The sequence below is a fragment of the Nicotiana attenuata genome, unplaced genomic scaffold, assembly GCF_001879085.1.
Source record: "Nicotiana attenuata strain UT unplaced genomic scaffold, NIATTr2, whole genome shotgun sequence".
Taxonomy (NCBI): Eukaryota; Viridiplantae; Streptophyta; class Magnoliopsida; order Solanales; family Solanaceae; genus Nicotiana; species Nicotiana attenuata.
The window spans coordinates 68,470-85,094 of record NW_017672314.1 but is presented as its reverse complement, the minus strand read 5'-3'; the positions used below and the strand labels follow the sequence as shown (position 1 = coordinate 85,094).

At 37.1% G+C, this 16,625-nt stretch overlaps 1 protein-coding gene and 1 pseudogene across 2 annotated transcripts in view; one reads left to right on the top strand and one right to left on the bottom strand.

The window, feature by feature from the left end:
* The window catches only part of LOC109212694 (regulator of nonsense transcripts UPF2), a 33,508-nt gene extending 17,546 nt beyond the window's left edge, over positions 1-15,962 (bottom strand). The window contains exons 1-7 of one of the 2 annotated variants that reach the window (XM_019376365.1): positions 15,824-15,962; positions 5,319-5,413; positions 5,078-5,165; positions 4,245-4,447; positions 1,893-2,237; positions 1,177-1,281; positions 790-917 (exon numbers count right to left, since the gene is read on the bottom strand). In XM_019376365.1, coding sequence (XP_019231910.1) covers positions 790-917; positions 1,177-1,281; positions 1,893-2,237; positions 4,245-4,447; positions 5,078-5,165; positions 5,319-5,381 — 932 coding nt within the window. In that variant the 5' untranslated portion in view covers positions 5,382-5,413; positions 15,824-15,962. Of the gene's footprint in view, positions 1-789; positions 918-1,176; positions 1,282-1,892; positions 2,238-4,244; positions 4,448-5,077; positions 5,166-5,318; positions 5,434-15,823 lie in introns of both variants that reach the window. The other variant, XM_019376363.1, reaches the window with a different exon arrangement.
* The window catches only part of LOC109212691, a 4,866-nt pseudogene continuing 949 nt past the window's right edge, over positions 12,709-16,625 (top strand).

The window sequence follows — 16,625 nt, the reverse complement described above, 5'->3', positions numbered from 1 at the left end:
GGGGGGGTGATAAGGTAAATTTTATTAAATAAAAAAGGTACCAAGATGGTACTAATACAATAGGCCAGCAACTAACACAAAACAGATATCCTAGGCCCCTTAATTTATCGGCCATCAGTTGCTCATAATTTTATCAGCCAATCTGTCATTCTGGTCTAAGTAGTCAAAACCTAGCCCCTCCACCATAGGCCCCCTAATTATTATCATGTCTCCAACAAGAGTTGCAAATTCACCTCTATCAAACTCGTATGCAAACTCTTGTCGTAAGCTGTTTGAGATAGATAACTAGGACAATGGAACCTATGCAATATGCAGTCAAGCTTTCTCTACATGAAAGATCTTTTCTATAGTTTGCTGAATAGTAAGGAGTTAAAACAGTGAAACAGAGCTGACAGTCTGTGGTTCAGGCACAGCCAACAGTTAAGCTTGCATGAGAGAGTTGTGTTAGCCTCTTACTTAAAACAACAACAACAACCAACCCAGTATAATCCCACATAGTGGGGTCTGGGAAGGGTAGTGTGTACGCAGTCTTACCCCTACCTTGTGGAGATAGATAAGCTATTTCTAACAACTAATATGAAATATCAATTAGGAGGTTAATACCTATGACTAAGAGGTTGGTTTAGAGTCGGGGGATCCATAAATTATGGTGCTCCACTGATACAAACTATTTCTTGCAAGCATGGAGATGAGAATCTGAACATTCATGAAAGTCGATAAGGAGGAAGCACTTGAAATTCATCTCCCGTGGCATCTCACATTATATCAATAGACATATAGAACACTTACCCTGAGATGCCACGATACAGCTGGTCATAAGCTTTCCGCTGCTTTTCATATGCAGAAGCATTCTCCTCATTCAGTTCGCCTTTGGCAGATAAAGTCTTTGCATTTTCATGCTCCATTTGCCGAAGTGACTCCAATTTGGTTAAAAGAAGAAAATTATCATCAGTAATCACAATTATCGGACAATTGGTGTGGATTTAGAAGCTTGCAGGAAAGCAGCATAGCGGAAGAAGATTCGGAGCACAAAACAGTTTTAAAAACAGCTCAAGTATGGTATAGTTATTAAAGGCACCAAAAAGTGAGGAAGAGGAGACTAGATCACACTACTTATCTAGTACCCTCCCTGCTAGACTCAAAATCTTCCAAACCAAAAAAGGAAAGAGCCCTTACAGCATGCTCTGACTGAAGAAGTTCTACGGCTGCGTCATAATATGTTTGGAACACCTTCCTAAAGAACCTTTTCTGATCAGTTGTCACATTAAGGGCCTTGAAAAACTGTAGCATTCGGCAACATCAGAGGAATTAAGAACATGGAGAAACATTAGCAGACTGTAATGAAGTATCAAATGAAGAAACACATTAATGACGTCAAATTACAACTCATCAGAAACTTTTATTCTTTAGTCAAATATGTAATTCTGAAACAAACTGGCTTAAAAGAAAGAAAGAAAAAGTCAGCAAGCCAACCAAGACCCATGTCATTGACTGGCAACCCATCTTCTTTAACAACCTTTACCACCTTCCACAGACAACAATCAAGCCATCTAAAAACGGTCTCTACACTACAAAATGGCATATATCCCAGGGAAGCTATTCAACCACCAGTCTTTGGCAGCAGATAAAGACTTCATAAGGACAAAATGGTAAAATCAACCCATCATGCGATCGCAGAACTAATACAAGATAAGGGTTTATGAAACCATAAGTTGAGTAATAGACAACAGAGAGAAATTTTGGAACACAGTACTTTCCCTAAGTTAAGAATCAAAGAGATAGAATACTGAAGTGAAATAAGTAGCAGAGAGTGGGCTAGTTCTACTGCTAACTTTTCAACATTACAAATTTTGCTCGGGAAGGGGGGAATAAAGGAAATGGAGGTGTTGTACCTCTTCAAGAATATCTTGGCCAGACAATGGAAGCCCAAGCAGGTATCTTCCTTGCCGAGCAAAGCTAGCAAGGAGTGACAAATTAGTCTGAGTTGCATCACGATCCTTCAGATGTTCAACATTGGTGAGGTCCTTAACAATATTCACAAAGATGCCAGTATCGTCAACAACTCCAACAAAGTAAAGTTCCAAAAGAAGTTTTAAAGTGCTACGCTTTTTCATAGCCCTCGCATTCTTGTCTGCATCTACATCCTCTGTAGCTTTTCCAGGAAAGAACACTTTCACAAGGCCTTGAACAAGACTTGGTGAAAAGTCCTTGTACCGCTGATGAAGCAGAGAACAGATCTGGGCCAGGAAGAAGATACATTAATAGAAATAGCAAACAGCGTATGTCCGAATGAGAAACACAAAGCTTCATTTAAATTAGAAGCCTCGGTGTTTTGCAAAAATATTAGAACTAGGGGTGGCAAACGGCGGATAGCGTTGGATATGGGCGGGTCGAAAACGGGTAATATAAAAACGGATTAATTATCCTATCCGACCCATATTTAATACGGATAAAAAACGGGTTAACCGGCGGATAATATGGATATCCATATTATCCATGACTTCTCGAATATGATCACTTTTGGGAGAATTCGTAGTCACCCAATTTGAGGCTTCACAAATGTAAAAGTTAAACACACTAGTTATCCATTGATTATCCATTGGTTATCCATTTTCTAAGTGGATAACATGGTTCTTATTCGTGTTTGACCCGTTTTTAAAAAGTTCATTATCCAACCCATTTTTTTAATGAATAATATGAGTGGATAACTGTTTTCTTTTAACCATTTTGCCGCCACTAATAAGAACTCCTTTTTCTTACGAGATTCTAAAGAGAGAATATGTGTAAATTAAGAACCTCTCAGCCAAATACACATGTCTTCTGATGCGTATATCACTTCTAAGTTGAAAGCCGACATGGGATACAATTTAGAGTAAGTCAGCTAAGAAGCTTCTCTAATATGACTTTCTACTGCCAGACACATGATGGGATAAGGTGTGTGTATTCTTATTCGTTCTTAGTACACAGGTAAACACAAGATACCTTCAGGCCTTTCCCGTTGGGATTCTCTACAAGTGATCATTGTGGTTCATATCCATGCAAATTGAGTTATACAAGAATGTTAGGTATGTCTATTATATGATATTTGCCATACCAAAGGCTAGCATTCATGGTTATACGTCTTGTGTATCGGTAAATGTAGTTGTTAGTATGATATAGTATTGGTACAGGAAATACTGAGTAATGTTTCAGATTTTTCACCACAAATAATATAAAGGCAGTGGTAATAAAGGCAACCTAGAGTAGGGTAAATATCATGAACTGAACAATAAAACAAAACTAGATTCTCAAGAATGAAGATGCCAAGTACAAAAAAGAAAGATGGTCTGAAGACTAGGTAAAAAAGCTCAATTTGTCGTCAGTTATAGGGAGCACGTCACTACAGACAAGAAGCTGAGTCTCACCAAAGAAAAATTGCAGAAGTTAATGGAGAGAGGAAACTCCTGGTTTCGCCTCCAGACAGAATTAACAGCATAAAGCAAAGGTGAAGTTTGAGGGTCCAATCATCTGTCTTTCGAGTTATCCTCATTAAATCCCGAGTTCTCTATGAAGATTTAATTAATCCTAATCTTAACTTTGACAAAGTTCTCCTTCAATTCTTGTCAAAATTTTCCTTATCAAAATAAATTCCTCAAAAAAGATCTAGTCAGACTTTTGACAAATTTCAGCACCATAATACGTACACTCAACAACTTCCTTTTGGCCAAGAAGTCCGTTCTCAGCCAAATACCATCATCCGCAGGGGACAGCAGGATTTTGGAAAAACACAGTTTTTTTTGATAAGGGGTTGCTCTGATGGTAAGCAACCTCCACTTCCACTTCCAACCAAGAGGTTGTGAGTTCAAGTCTCCCCAAGAGCAAGGTGGGAAGTTCTTGGAGGGAAGGATGCTGAGGGTCTATTTGGAAACAGCCTCTCTACCCCAGAGTAGGGATAAGGTCTGCGTACACACTACCCTCCCCAGACCCCACTAAGTGGGATTATACTGGGTTGTGTTGTTGTTGTTGTTGTTGTTGTTTTATTGGAACAACACAGTATACACCCTTAAAGCTATTATCATTTGTACCGACCAGTACCGTATGAAGTTTAAAAGGTATGGCTTTTGTAAGCAAATACCTAAAAATTCCAGAAGAGAATCTTGCACGGTATCTTAAATCCAGGCTAGCAAACACAAGGCACAAGCAAAATTGTTAGAAAAAATATACTGTTTACATTAAAACAAAGCAGAGATCAAGCAAGTAACTACCTGCACTGCAGCTTGTATGTCTGTGGACCGAAGCTTTGCATCACATATAGCAGTCACTGCTTCACTTACAAACTTGCTTAAGTTGACACCGCGCAACTCTTCCATCAAACCTTCTCGCTGCTCTTCATTAATCTGTTTTAGCTTTTTAATAACTGCAGTATTGCGCTTAATACTAGAATCCAACGTCCTGAGAAAACCAGTGTCTGAAACAAAATATCAGTAGGTCAGCCTCAACCAAACTGTACCCATATGTTTAAAGTGGAAAAAAAAAATTCCAAATCAAGCCAAGTTCACAAACTTCCAAGTAGATATACATGTGCTAGCAAGCGCTAGTATAGGAGTAGAGAATATATATTCATTGACCACAAGAATCACCTCTTAGAAATCAACTAGAGAAAAATAAAATTGAATATGCACAAGTCACTAAAACAACTTTATCCTTGTTGCCACTTATTACCAGGAAAGAAAAACATATAGAACATGAATGAACGGAAGTGTATTCTTAAAATGTCGAGTCCACAAACTATTCAATTCTGGGATCAAAGTTCTGAGGCTACTAACAAAGTATCATAGAAAATCAAGTTGTCATTTATTATTCCCACTTGGCGTGCAATTTCTCACAAGGATAAAAAAATGTATCGGCATTTGAATATTCAAAATTACCTTATTGTTACATGTCAATTCTCATGTTTACTGCTTACAAGTTCATGGAAAGTATAAAGAAGGAAAAGGGAATGTGAGGAAGAAAATAATTAAATATATGGAGAAAAAAACTGGAATAAGGAAAATAATTGAATAACTAAGTTCATAAATAATACAAAACTCAGAGTAACCTGGCCTGTCTGGATTCAAATTGATCTGCCTCAGAGCCATCTTTGCCTCAACAGATTTTTTGTATTCCTCGTGACGAGCCACAGCGTCCTGCATGAAATATCGGCACAAACAATTGCAATAAAACAACTTAATTACAGTATCCATAACACTATAAATTTTGTTGGAACTTCATCAAAGCTGTTGATTAACTATTTTACCAATGAAAATTAAGAAATCATTTCTTAAAGATAATGGCATTACCTCATCTTCATGTTTCTCCGGGTGTTCCACTCCAACACGACGTTCATCCTCAGGATGTTCCATCTTTTGTTTATATGACTGGCTGCAATCTTTAGCTATTCAAGAAGACATGAAACTAGTACAGTAAACGAAAATATTAATTAGCAGGAGTATTGACGATCACGTTCTCTTTATTTATAACAATCATGGTAGGTTAAAAAAAATATTACAGATATTGAACATCTTCTGTATTTAACATGACGGACTTTGAAGAGCCCTACAGGACAGACTTTTACGATTAAAGAACTGCAAATAAAGTCAACATGGAAACTTAAGATAGTTACGACTTAGAACTGAATCCATTATTTGGCTAATAAAAAGGATTTACAAATGCTTTGGAAATTATGATTTACTTGACACTTGAGAATTCAGATGACAAATAATTATTTTATTGGCGGTCTTTCCTCTTGTTTTTTAAAGACCTTGTCGCATTGTAAGTTTGATAATTAAATAGTAGTAAATAACCCTAATCCCATATGTATTAGGAGTAGGACATGTATCATATATATATATAGGGCACATTGTATCATTGTCAATATTAAGCAATAATATTTTTCTCCCGTGCATTCTCACATGGTATCAGAGCAATAGTGAGAAATTAATCGCTGTGCATCATTCCAGCGACTTCCGGGAAGAAAGACCTTGTCGCCGTGCAATTCTCCGGCGACTTAGGAGGTTGTCCGCAACAAAATCATTTTTCCCTAGTGTTGTGCAAAATCCAACACCACCACAAGGTCCCTAAGACAGAGGCGACCAAACCCCAGAAAAAATCTCCGGAAAACGCCCTCCCACAGAGGACGGGTTCCGCCGGCGCGTGGGACAAATGCGCCGGCGCGTGTGCCTGTTTCCGGCCATTTTTTGGCCTCCCTTCTTCAGGACAGCCTTATCTCGAGGCTTTTCCGAGCCTACCCATCAAGATTACATCAGATTCCGACGACTTTTTTATTTTCCGACGAGCTACAGTATTTCTGGTGTACAGTAATAGTGAAACAGTGATTTCCAAACAATTTTCTGACTTTTTCCGGCAGTGAACATTATAATGTCATTCTTATTAGAAGCCTTAGACTCACAATTTGTTGGATCCAATGCATTGAATCCAATCCAAATAGTTTTTTTACCGGATTATATTGAGTTCCTTCAATACAAAGCGCGTAAACAGACATATTCAGGATTAGCCTCCGTTGTTCCAACAAATAGTAGCATGACTTGTGTCTCCCAATCTTCACCTTCTGAGTCTTGGGTCACCTTCTGAGTCTTGGGTCACTGATTCAAGTGCATCTGATCATATTTCTGGTAACAAATCTCTTTTCACTAGTATCTCATATTCTCAATCTCTTCCAACAGTCACAATGGCCAATGGGTCTCAAGCCATGGCAACTGCAATAGGTCAAGCAAGTCCACTTCCTTCCTTACTTTTAGACTCAATTCTTTATGTTCCTGGTAGTCCTTTTAATCTCATAGCCGTTAGTCGTTAGCCAAATCACTTAAATTTGTTATTTTATTTCTTGATGACCTTGTTTTTATACAGGAACGCAGTACGGGGCGAATCATTGGTATCCGGACGTGAATCGGATGTACTTTATTACCTTATCCTTGCAAAATCACATGGACTCGCATCTTGTCTTCCTCTAATAACTTATCCCGTTACTGATTCACCAGATTTATTACATAAACGGTTAGGACATCCCAGTTTGTCAAAACTTCAGAAAATAGTACCTGGCTTATCTCACTTGTCCACTCTAGAGTGTGAGTCGTGTCAGCTCGGTAAGCAAACCCGCTCCCATTTCCCGCGGCGTCTGGATAATCGAGCAGAGTCACCTTTTACTTTAGTCCATTCAGATGTTTGGGGTCCTAGTCGGGTCAGTTCTACCTTGGGATTCCGCTACTTTGTCAGTTTCATTGATGATTATTCCAAGTGCACTTGGATATTTTGATGAAAAATCGATCCGAGTTGCCTATTTTCCAGGCTTCCACGCTGAAATTCAAAATCAATTTGGGGTTTCTATCCTCACATTTCGTAGTGATAATGCCCTAGAGTATTTATCTTCCCCATTTCAGCAGTTTATGAACTCCCTTGGGATTATTCATCAAATTACCCGTACCCTACTCATACCCTACTCATACAATCTCATGTTCCGCTGCGTTTTTGGGGATGCAGTTCTTACATCTTGTTATCTTATTAATCGTATGCCATCTTCAGCTATCCAAAATCAAGTTCCATTCTCTGTCCTGTTTCCCCACTTACCTTTGTTCTCTCTTCCACATGTGTCTTTGGGGGTACGTGCTTTGTTCATGACCTTACCTAGGAAAAGATAAGTTAGCTCCTCGTGCTCTTAAGTGCATACTTTGGGTTACTCGAGAACGCAAAAGGGATATCAATGTTATTCTCCTAACCTTCAGCGATATCTTATGTCTGCTAATGTTACCTTCTTTTAAACTCAATCATACTTCACTGGTCCAGTTAATCACTTAGATATTTCTAAGGTGCTACCAGTTCCTTCTTTTGGAGATTCAGTCCCTATCTCCCATTCATCTTCCTCCATAGCTCCACCACCTACAGTTCCGATTGTAGCTCCACCACCTATAGCTCCAATGTCACCACCGAGTCCAGTGCCACCACCTAGTCTAGTTCCACCACCTATAGCTCCAATGCCACCAACTATAGCTCCAATGCCACCAACTATAGCTCCAGTTCAACCTTCTACAGCTCCACCACTCCTAACATATCATCGTCGTCCGCGCCGAATATCAGGCCCAGCTAATTCACGTCTTGCACCTGACCCTGCTAGTACTGCGGACTTGTCTCCTCTTAATCAACCGATTGCACTTATGAAAAGGTATATGATCCACACTTAATCCTAATCCTCATTATGTCGGTTAAAGTTACCATCGTCTCTCATCATCCTATTGTGCATTTTTTTTGCACCGGGTGTCCGAGTCTCTTCGAGCCCCGACTAATCCCGGGGGTGCACAGGCCATCGGCAAGGAGTTTCCCGCAAGTGCACCACGGTTAATTCAGGTTTTACCCAGTCCGATGGCCCTCATCATCCCATTGTGCATTTGTGTCATCTTTAACCTTTGTTTCCATCCCTAAGTCTACAGGTGAAGCACTGTCTCATCCCGAATGGCAAAAGGCTATGATTGACGAGATGTCTGCTTTACGTACGAGTGGTACTTGGGAGCTTGTTCCTCTTCCTTCGGGTAAATCGACTGTTGGTTGTCGTTGGGTGTATGCTTGTTTTGGGTGTATGCTTGTCGTTGGGTGTATGCAGTCAAAGTTGGTCCAAATGGCCAGGCTGATAGACTTAAGGCTCGTCTTGTTGCCAAAGGATATAGTCAAATATTTGGACTCGATTACAGTGATACTTTCTCTCCCGTGGCTAAAATTGCATCAATCTGCCTTTTTCTATCCATGGTTGATGTTCGCCATTGGACTCTCTATCAGTTGGACATTATGAAAATTTTACTTCATGGTGACCTTGAGGATGAGGTTTATATGGAGCAACCACCTGGTTTTGTTGCTTAAGGGGAGTCCAGTGGCCTTGTATGTCGGTTGCGCCAGTCCCTCTATGGTCTAAAGCAGTCTCATCGAGCCTGGTTTGGTAAGTTCAACACAGTTATTCAGGAGTTTGGCATGACTCGTAGTGAAGCTGATCACTCTGTATTTATCTGGTCGTTTATGTTAACAATATTGTTATTACCAGCAACGATCAGGATGGTATTAGTAAGTTGAAGCAACATCAGCACTTTCAGACTAAGGATCTGGGCAGATTAAAGTATTTTCTAGGTATTAAGGTCGCTCAATCTAGCTCAGGTATTGTGATCTCACAACGGAAGTATGCCTTAGATATTCTTGAGGAGACAGGAATGACAGGTTGTAGACCTGTTGACAGTCCGATGGATCCGAATTCTAAACTTCTGACAGGACAGGGGGAGCCTCTTAGCGATCCTGCAAGATATAGACGGTTGGTTGATAAATTAAATTACCTCACAGTTACTAGACCTGACATTTCCTTTCCAGTGAATGTTATGAGTCAGTTCATGGATTCTCCTTGTGATGCAGTTATCCACATTCTTCAGTATATAAAATCAGCTCCAGGAAAAGGCTTATTGTTTAAGGATCGAGGCCATGAGCAGATCGTTGGATACTCAGATGCTGATTGGGCAAGATCACCTTTTGATAGACGTTCTACATCTGGATATTGTATTTAAGTAGGAGGAAATTTGGTGTCTTGGAAGAGCAAGAAACAGAATGTGGTTGCTCGGTCCAGAAGCAGAATATCGAGCAATGGCGACATGTGAGCTAATTTGGATCAAACACTTGCTCAAGAAGTTGAAATTTGGTGAGATTAGTCAGATGGGACTTGTGTGTGATAATCAAGATGCTCTTCATATTGCGTCAAATCCAGTGTTCCATGAGAGAACTAAATACATCGAGCTTGACTGTCACTTTGTTAGAGAAAAGTTACTCTCGGGGGATATTGCTACAAAATTTGTAAAGTCGAACGATCAACTTGCTAATATTTTCACCAAGTCCCTCACTGGTCCTCATATTAGTTATATATGTAACAAGCTCGGTACATATGATTTATATGCACCAGCTTGAGGGGGAGTGTTAGTTTGACAGTTAAATAGTAGTAGTAAATAACCATAATCTCATATGTATTAGGAGTAGGACATGTATTATACATACAAGGGTCATGGTATCATTATCAATATTAAGCAATAATATTTTTCTCCCGTGCATTCTCACACTTTTCACCTTTCAAAATTTCAAAAAAAAAATAATTTCACAAACGCAAAAGGGAGATTTACACCCCATGACAAAGTTGAAACCAATATCTCATAAAGAAGCACATAAGTACAAATTCACTATAAAAAAGGAGAAAAAAGATACTTGAGTCAAGTATTTGTGTACAACTTCCTTTAGGCACAAAAGCAAACACAAAGCATTTTTTTTTCGCTGCTCAGTTCACAATTCCAAATGAGCAAATATGGTAGAAAAAAGATACTTAGGTTTTTTTACCTGAAACAGAAACAGGAAAGCTTGAGACTCCATTTCGCTACAGAAGAATGGACATTAACGAGTACGAAAGGAGCAATGTCAGTCATTTTCATTGGAAAAAAATGAAAATTCGGCTAGTCATACCTACTTCGGCGACAGATGAAATTAGCCAGCCAATTTCCCGGTGGAAATCATATCAGGATTAGGGCACGAAACAAATTAACCATAAATTCAAAGTGGTTATGCAACGAGGATCAGGACAAATGAGTTGAATATAGAAAAATTAAGAAATTATAAGTTACGAGTAACGATGTGATTTATACCGGAGAATTTTGGGGCTCACCGTTTGATGATCGGAGATATCGTCAACGAAGAAAATAATCGGAGCTGGAGAATCACCAAAAGGTGTAGTAGCAGTAGTTTAGTCTAATGGAGGGTTCGCTGTTTTTCTACTCTTGTATCTGCAAACCCTAGAAGAGAGACAAGATTAGAAGACCTGGATGTATTATTATTTGAGCTCTTATAAATGATCCTCCACAATAGACTTGGAATTGTTTTTCATTTTTTTGGCTTTTCTGCAGTAATTTATTTTCTATTTTTGCCTTTTTCTACTATTATATTTTCATTTTAGACTTTTCTTTTCAATGAATTGCCCGTAAATGGTTCAACGCCAATTTCAAAACGGGCTTTATTTTCGTTCTTGATGATGCAAGAGAAAATAGTTTCAATTTGGCATAACCAGTGGCATATTTAGAATTTTTGGAATATGGATGCACCACTAAAAAAGTAGAAAAAATTTATTAAGTGGGAATCGTTTCGAATAATTCAATATTCAAGCAAGTGCGTCATTAGTATTTTTGGAGCATGAGTACCAATACATAATATTAGATAAATTCTAGAAAATATGTGCATAAAATATCTAGTTTGGCGAAAAGACCATGGATTCATGTACCCTATGATTTAGGCTATACATCTGCCCCTGGACATAACTTAATACTAAGAAAAGTATATTATATCTTACTTTGGTGAAAGTAAACCTTCAAATATTTTAATATACTAGTTTGAGTCGTGTATTGTACATAATACATACATACATATATAGAACCAATTAACCAAGACTGTCTCAATCATCTCAGTTTCTTTAATTTCAATTGTTAAATCTTAATTTTAATCCCATCTCTTTATCATTTTTGGATCAAATCAATTTGCTGGAGTATAAACTACATAACAAATTTAAATATATCGTTTTACAGGTAAATAATAAGTGATGCATCCATATCCCACATTCCATTTAGTTAAGCTTTAGTTAATTGGTTCTCTCTCTCTCTATCTATCTATCTATATATATATATATACACACGACTCTAAAACTAGTATATTAAAATATTTGAAGATTTACTTTCACCAAAGTAAGATGTAATATATTTTTCTTTAGTATTAAGTTATGTCCAGGGGCGGATGTATAGCCTAAATCATAGGGTTACATGAATCCATAGTCTTTCCACCAAACTAGATATTTTATGCACATATTTTCTAGAATTTATCTAATATTATGTATTGGTACTCATGCTCCAAAAATACGAATGATGCACTTGCTTGAATATTAAATTATTCGAAATATGAATCGATTCCCACTTAATAATTTTTTTCTACCTTTTTAGTGGTGCATCCATATTCCAAAAATTCTAAATATGCCACTTGTTATGCCAAACTGAAACTATTTTCTCTTGCATCATCAAGAACGAAAATAAAGTCCGTTTTGAAATTGGCGTTGAACCATTTAAGGGCAATTCATTGAAAAGAAAAGTCTGAAATGAAAATATAATAGTAGAAAAGGGCAAAAATAGAAAAAAAATTACTGCAGAAAAGCCGAAAAAATAAAAAACAACTCCAAGTCTATTGTTGAGGATCATTTATAAGAGCTCAAATAAACATACATCCATGTCTTGAAATCTTGTCCCTGTTCCGGGGTTTGCAGATACAAGAGTAGAAAAACAGCGAACCCTCCATTCGACTAAACTACTACTACTGCTACTACACCTTTTGGTGATTCTCCAGGTTCAACTATTTTCTTCGTCGACGGTATCTCCGATCATCAAACGGTAAGCCCCAAAAGTCTCCGGTATAAATCACATCGTTACTCGTAACATATAATTTCTTAATTTTTCTATATTCAACTCATTTGTCTTGATTCTCGTTGGATAACCACTTTGAATTTACGGTTAATTTGTTTCGTGCCCTAATTCTGATATGATTTCCACCGGGAAATTGGCTGGCTAATTTCATCTATCGCCGAAGTAGGTATGACTAGTCGAATTTTCATTTATTTATTTATTTCCAACGAAAATGACTGATATTGCTCCTTTCGTACTCGTTAATGTCCATTCTTCTATAGCGAAATGGAGTCTCAAGCTTTCTTGTTCCTGTTTCAGATAAAAAAACTAAGCCCTTTTTCTACCATATTCGCTCATTTGGAATTGTGAACTAAGTAGCAAAAATCCGATAGCGAATTACTTGACTCGATGGATGGAGGGAGAGCCCTCCAACTCAAGCACGAAATCAATGTTGAGTCAACAATCATGGTTGATTTGAAAATCAAGTAACATCCATAGAGACATACTTTCTTTTTGTAATGGGATCAAAGAATTTTGTGATGTCGGATAACCAATGCTTTGTGTTTGCTCTTGTGCTTAAAGGAAGTTGCACACAAATACTTGAGTATACTCCAGTATCCCTTTTCTCCTTTTTTATTGTGAATTTGTACTTATGTGCTTCTCCATGAGATAGTGGTTTCAATTTTGTCATGTGGTGTAAATCTCCCTTTTGCGTTTGTGAAATTATTAATTTTTGGAAATTTTCAAAGGTGAAAAGTGTGAGAATGCACGGGAGAAAAATATTATTGCTTAATATTGACAATGAGTCATATATATATATAATACATGTACTACTCCTAAAACATATGCGTTTATGGTTATTTACCACTCCCTCTGTTCCAATCTATGTGAACATGTTTGACTGGGCACGGAGTTCAAGAAAAAAATGAAGACTTTTGGAATTTGTGGTCTTAAACAAGTCCAAATGGGCCCTAGAGTATTTGTGTGGTTATAAAAGTTTCTCATCAAGGGTAAAGTTGTAACTTTAAGCTAAATTGTTACCAAATATAGAAAGGGTTAATTCTTTTTGGAACGGACCAAAAAGGAAATAGGTTCACATAAACTAGAGCAAAGGGAGTACTATTTAACTATCAAACTAACACTCCACTCAAGCTGGTGCATATAAATCATATGTACCGAGCTTGTTACATATATAACTAATATGAGGACTAGTGAGGGACTTGGCGAAAATATTAGCAAGTTGATCGTTCGACTTCACAAATTTGAATAGAAACACTAGAAAGCTTGAGATTTCAAAAGTTATAGGTTCATATATACTATTTGTTGAAGTTTTCATGAATGTTTACACAAATATATACTTTGCGTTGAAAGTGTCGGGTTCAAGTGAACCCGGAACCGATACTCAGCATCCGCCTCTGGTGATCAGGCGTTCTGCGGTCAGAATGCAAGTCATACCTATGTCATATTCTTCTGCGTTATTTGCCACTTTGAAAGTGGCACTGTTAAAAGTTTATATAGATGGTTCTTCAAATGATTGACATTCTTAACGTGTTCACTCTTTTCTCATAACAAACTTATGTTGTTGGATATTGTCAATGAAGCCCTACCCTTGACTCTCAAGTATCACTTTTATGTAGTTTTTCTTCATAGAAGTCTCTCCAAACTTATATCCGATTCTTGCTCTGTTAATGAAGTCTTTATAAGTATAAGCTGGTCAATGATTTCTTATGGAAAAATGTGTCGCTACCTTTAATTCTTTTGCAGAATCCCTTTTCAATGCTTATGCAACTGCTGCGTTCTTAAAGTTTGTTGTCTTCTCGATATTTGAGATGAGATATCTTCTTGCTATATGGAAAGCAAATAGGCCAATGAATAGTGGAGAGGGTTAGGAAGCAATGAGGTGTTAACTGTCAGTACTTTACAGCCGTTTGAGTAAGTATCTTTTACGTAATGTAGACTTGTATAGAAATAGTTAACAGAATAAGCAACTGGAGATTTGTTTAATACACATGCCTTTGTTATCATCAATATACATGCTGGTATTGAAAGGATAGTTAGATGGTAAAAGTCAAATAACATATCTGATTTTCACCAGCATTTTACGCTTTTCTCTTTCCAACTTGCTAGTGGACAGGCTAATGAATTAACCGTTTTCTTGTTCTATCACTTTTCCCCAATATTTCTTTTGTGAGCCACCGATCTTTGACCAAGTACAAGAGAAAGATTTCCTAATGAAACGTTGAAGCATTTGCATTGGGACTTTCCCATCTCCATCTCCTCTTAAAGTTAGGCCGCTTAAGTTACATTTGCAGTTATGTGTGTGTGTGTGCGCGCACGCGCGTTATGTAAAATAATTAATATAATACTAAATTCTAGAATATTATTCATCATTAATATAAAAAAATAATGAATATATAAATATACAAATACTATATGTTTCAAGCAATATAGCAATGCACAAAAAAAATACTTGGTATTTTATTATTCTAAGGATTTAAAATCCTATTAGTTTAAACCTCATGTCTTCTGGAAGACTATCAGTTACTTTTAATTAGAAAAAAAAGTTAAATTAAATTTGGAGTTCCAATGCTAAATTGGAGTGTCACGTAACATTTTAAGTATTAGTATTTCTTTCCCTCCTCCTAAACAGCAGATTGACAAACACCAAGATGACAATAAAACAACTGAGCAAACACTGATCTTCACAAAAGTATATGGTCAAGCTGTCATAGTCTAGTGTTAAAGTTCCATTTTTTTCCCCAACATGTTCGAAATCTGAACCCATAACTTCCAGTATATTAGATGGAGGTGGTATAATTACAAATCTGAACCCATCCCGGATCCGCCTCTAGAGACCATTAATACTAAAGTGAGATTGCAGCATGAAATGTTTGTGAATTGAATCCACTTCACAATTTAAGCCCTAATGGTCAAACATAAACGCTGACCCGTACAGATGAGCACAACTAAAATTTCACTAGGCTAAAAGACAGAAATAGACAATACTAGAAAGGAAAACAATCGGCACCACCACAGATAAAAAAATAATCGGCACAACGAGAGATCAGAAAATAACAGGAAAATAAGAGGAGTCATCAACCCCTAGATTGAAAAAACCTAAACCTCGACCTAAAAAAAACACAATAAAGTCAGAAAAATAAATCAGCAACAATGTATATAACAACAAATAAAAGAACACAGAAGAAAGAAGAAAGTAATCGAAGTATGTCAAACCCTTAAATCACCACATATAAATTTCGAAAAAAAACACACAATAAATTGACAAAATTATATAAATAAAAGAGAACAGAATAATAAAATAAAAAATGATCGAAAAGTGAACTTACCCAGAAAGGGAACGAAGGGGAAGAGAACGGGAAGGGCGGAGAGGAGTGATGTAAAAGGGGGCGAAAGCGAATCGAAATTGGAGAGTGAGTAGGGGTTTATATAGGAAGAGGGTTTTAAGGGAGCCTTCTTCGGTAATCTACAGCTTTTTATTGGCTTGCTTTCAATACTAATTGGACATTTTGGGTAAATTCTTAAAACTTAACCAAGAATCCTATACACACGTACAGACGTACCAAAATATATATTTTTTGGTCATTGTGATATTCTATAAATATATTTAACCTTTAATTGATTATTTAGTGGAGTTGTTAAAATATGTAATTAATGAGAGGAAAAGACTTAGAAAATCCTTTAACTATGCCTGTAGGATTATTTTTACCCTTTATCTATACTATTAAATATAAATATCCCCTATCTTTGTAAAAGTGTACAATTTTAATCTATCCCGTAACAGAATTTGCAAAACTAATGGATATGAGCGTCTGTTTGGGTTAAAAATAACGTAGTTTTACCCCATCAAAGTCCGGTTAAAAATAACGAACTCTCTCTCTTTCTCTTCAACCGTCGACCCCTTTTCCCCAAAATTTCTAATCATACTCGACCTCCTTTCTCCCAAAATCCCTACAAATCATATCTCTATAATGTTGAAGATAGGATCCCTATTCAGTGAGTCGTGAAAGGAAATCAAATTTCGATTGAAGAGTAATTGTTTCGAGCCCTAATCGAAGAAGTAAAATGCATAGTGGAAGTTCATTAACTTTGCCATCAGTATTGATCCAGAGTGGAAGTTCGTAAGTTGTT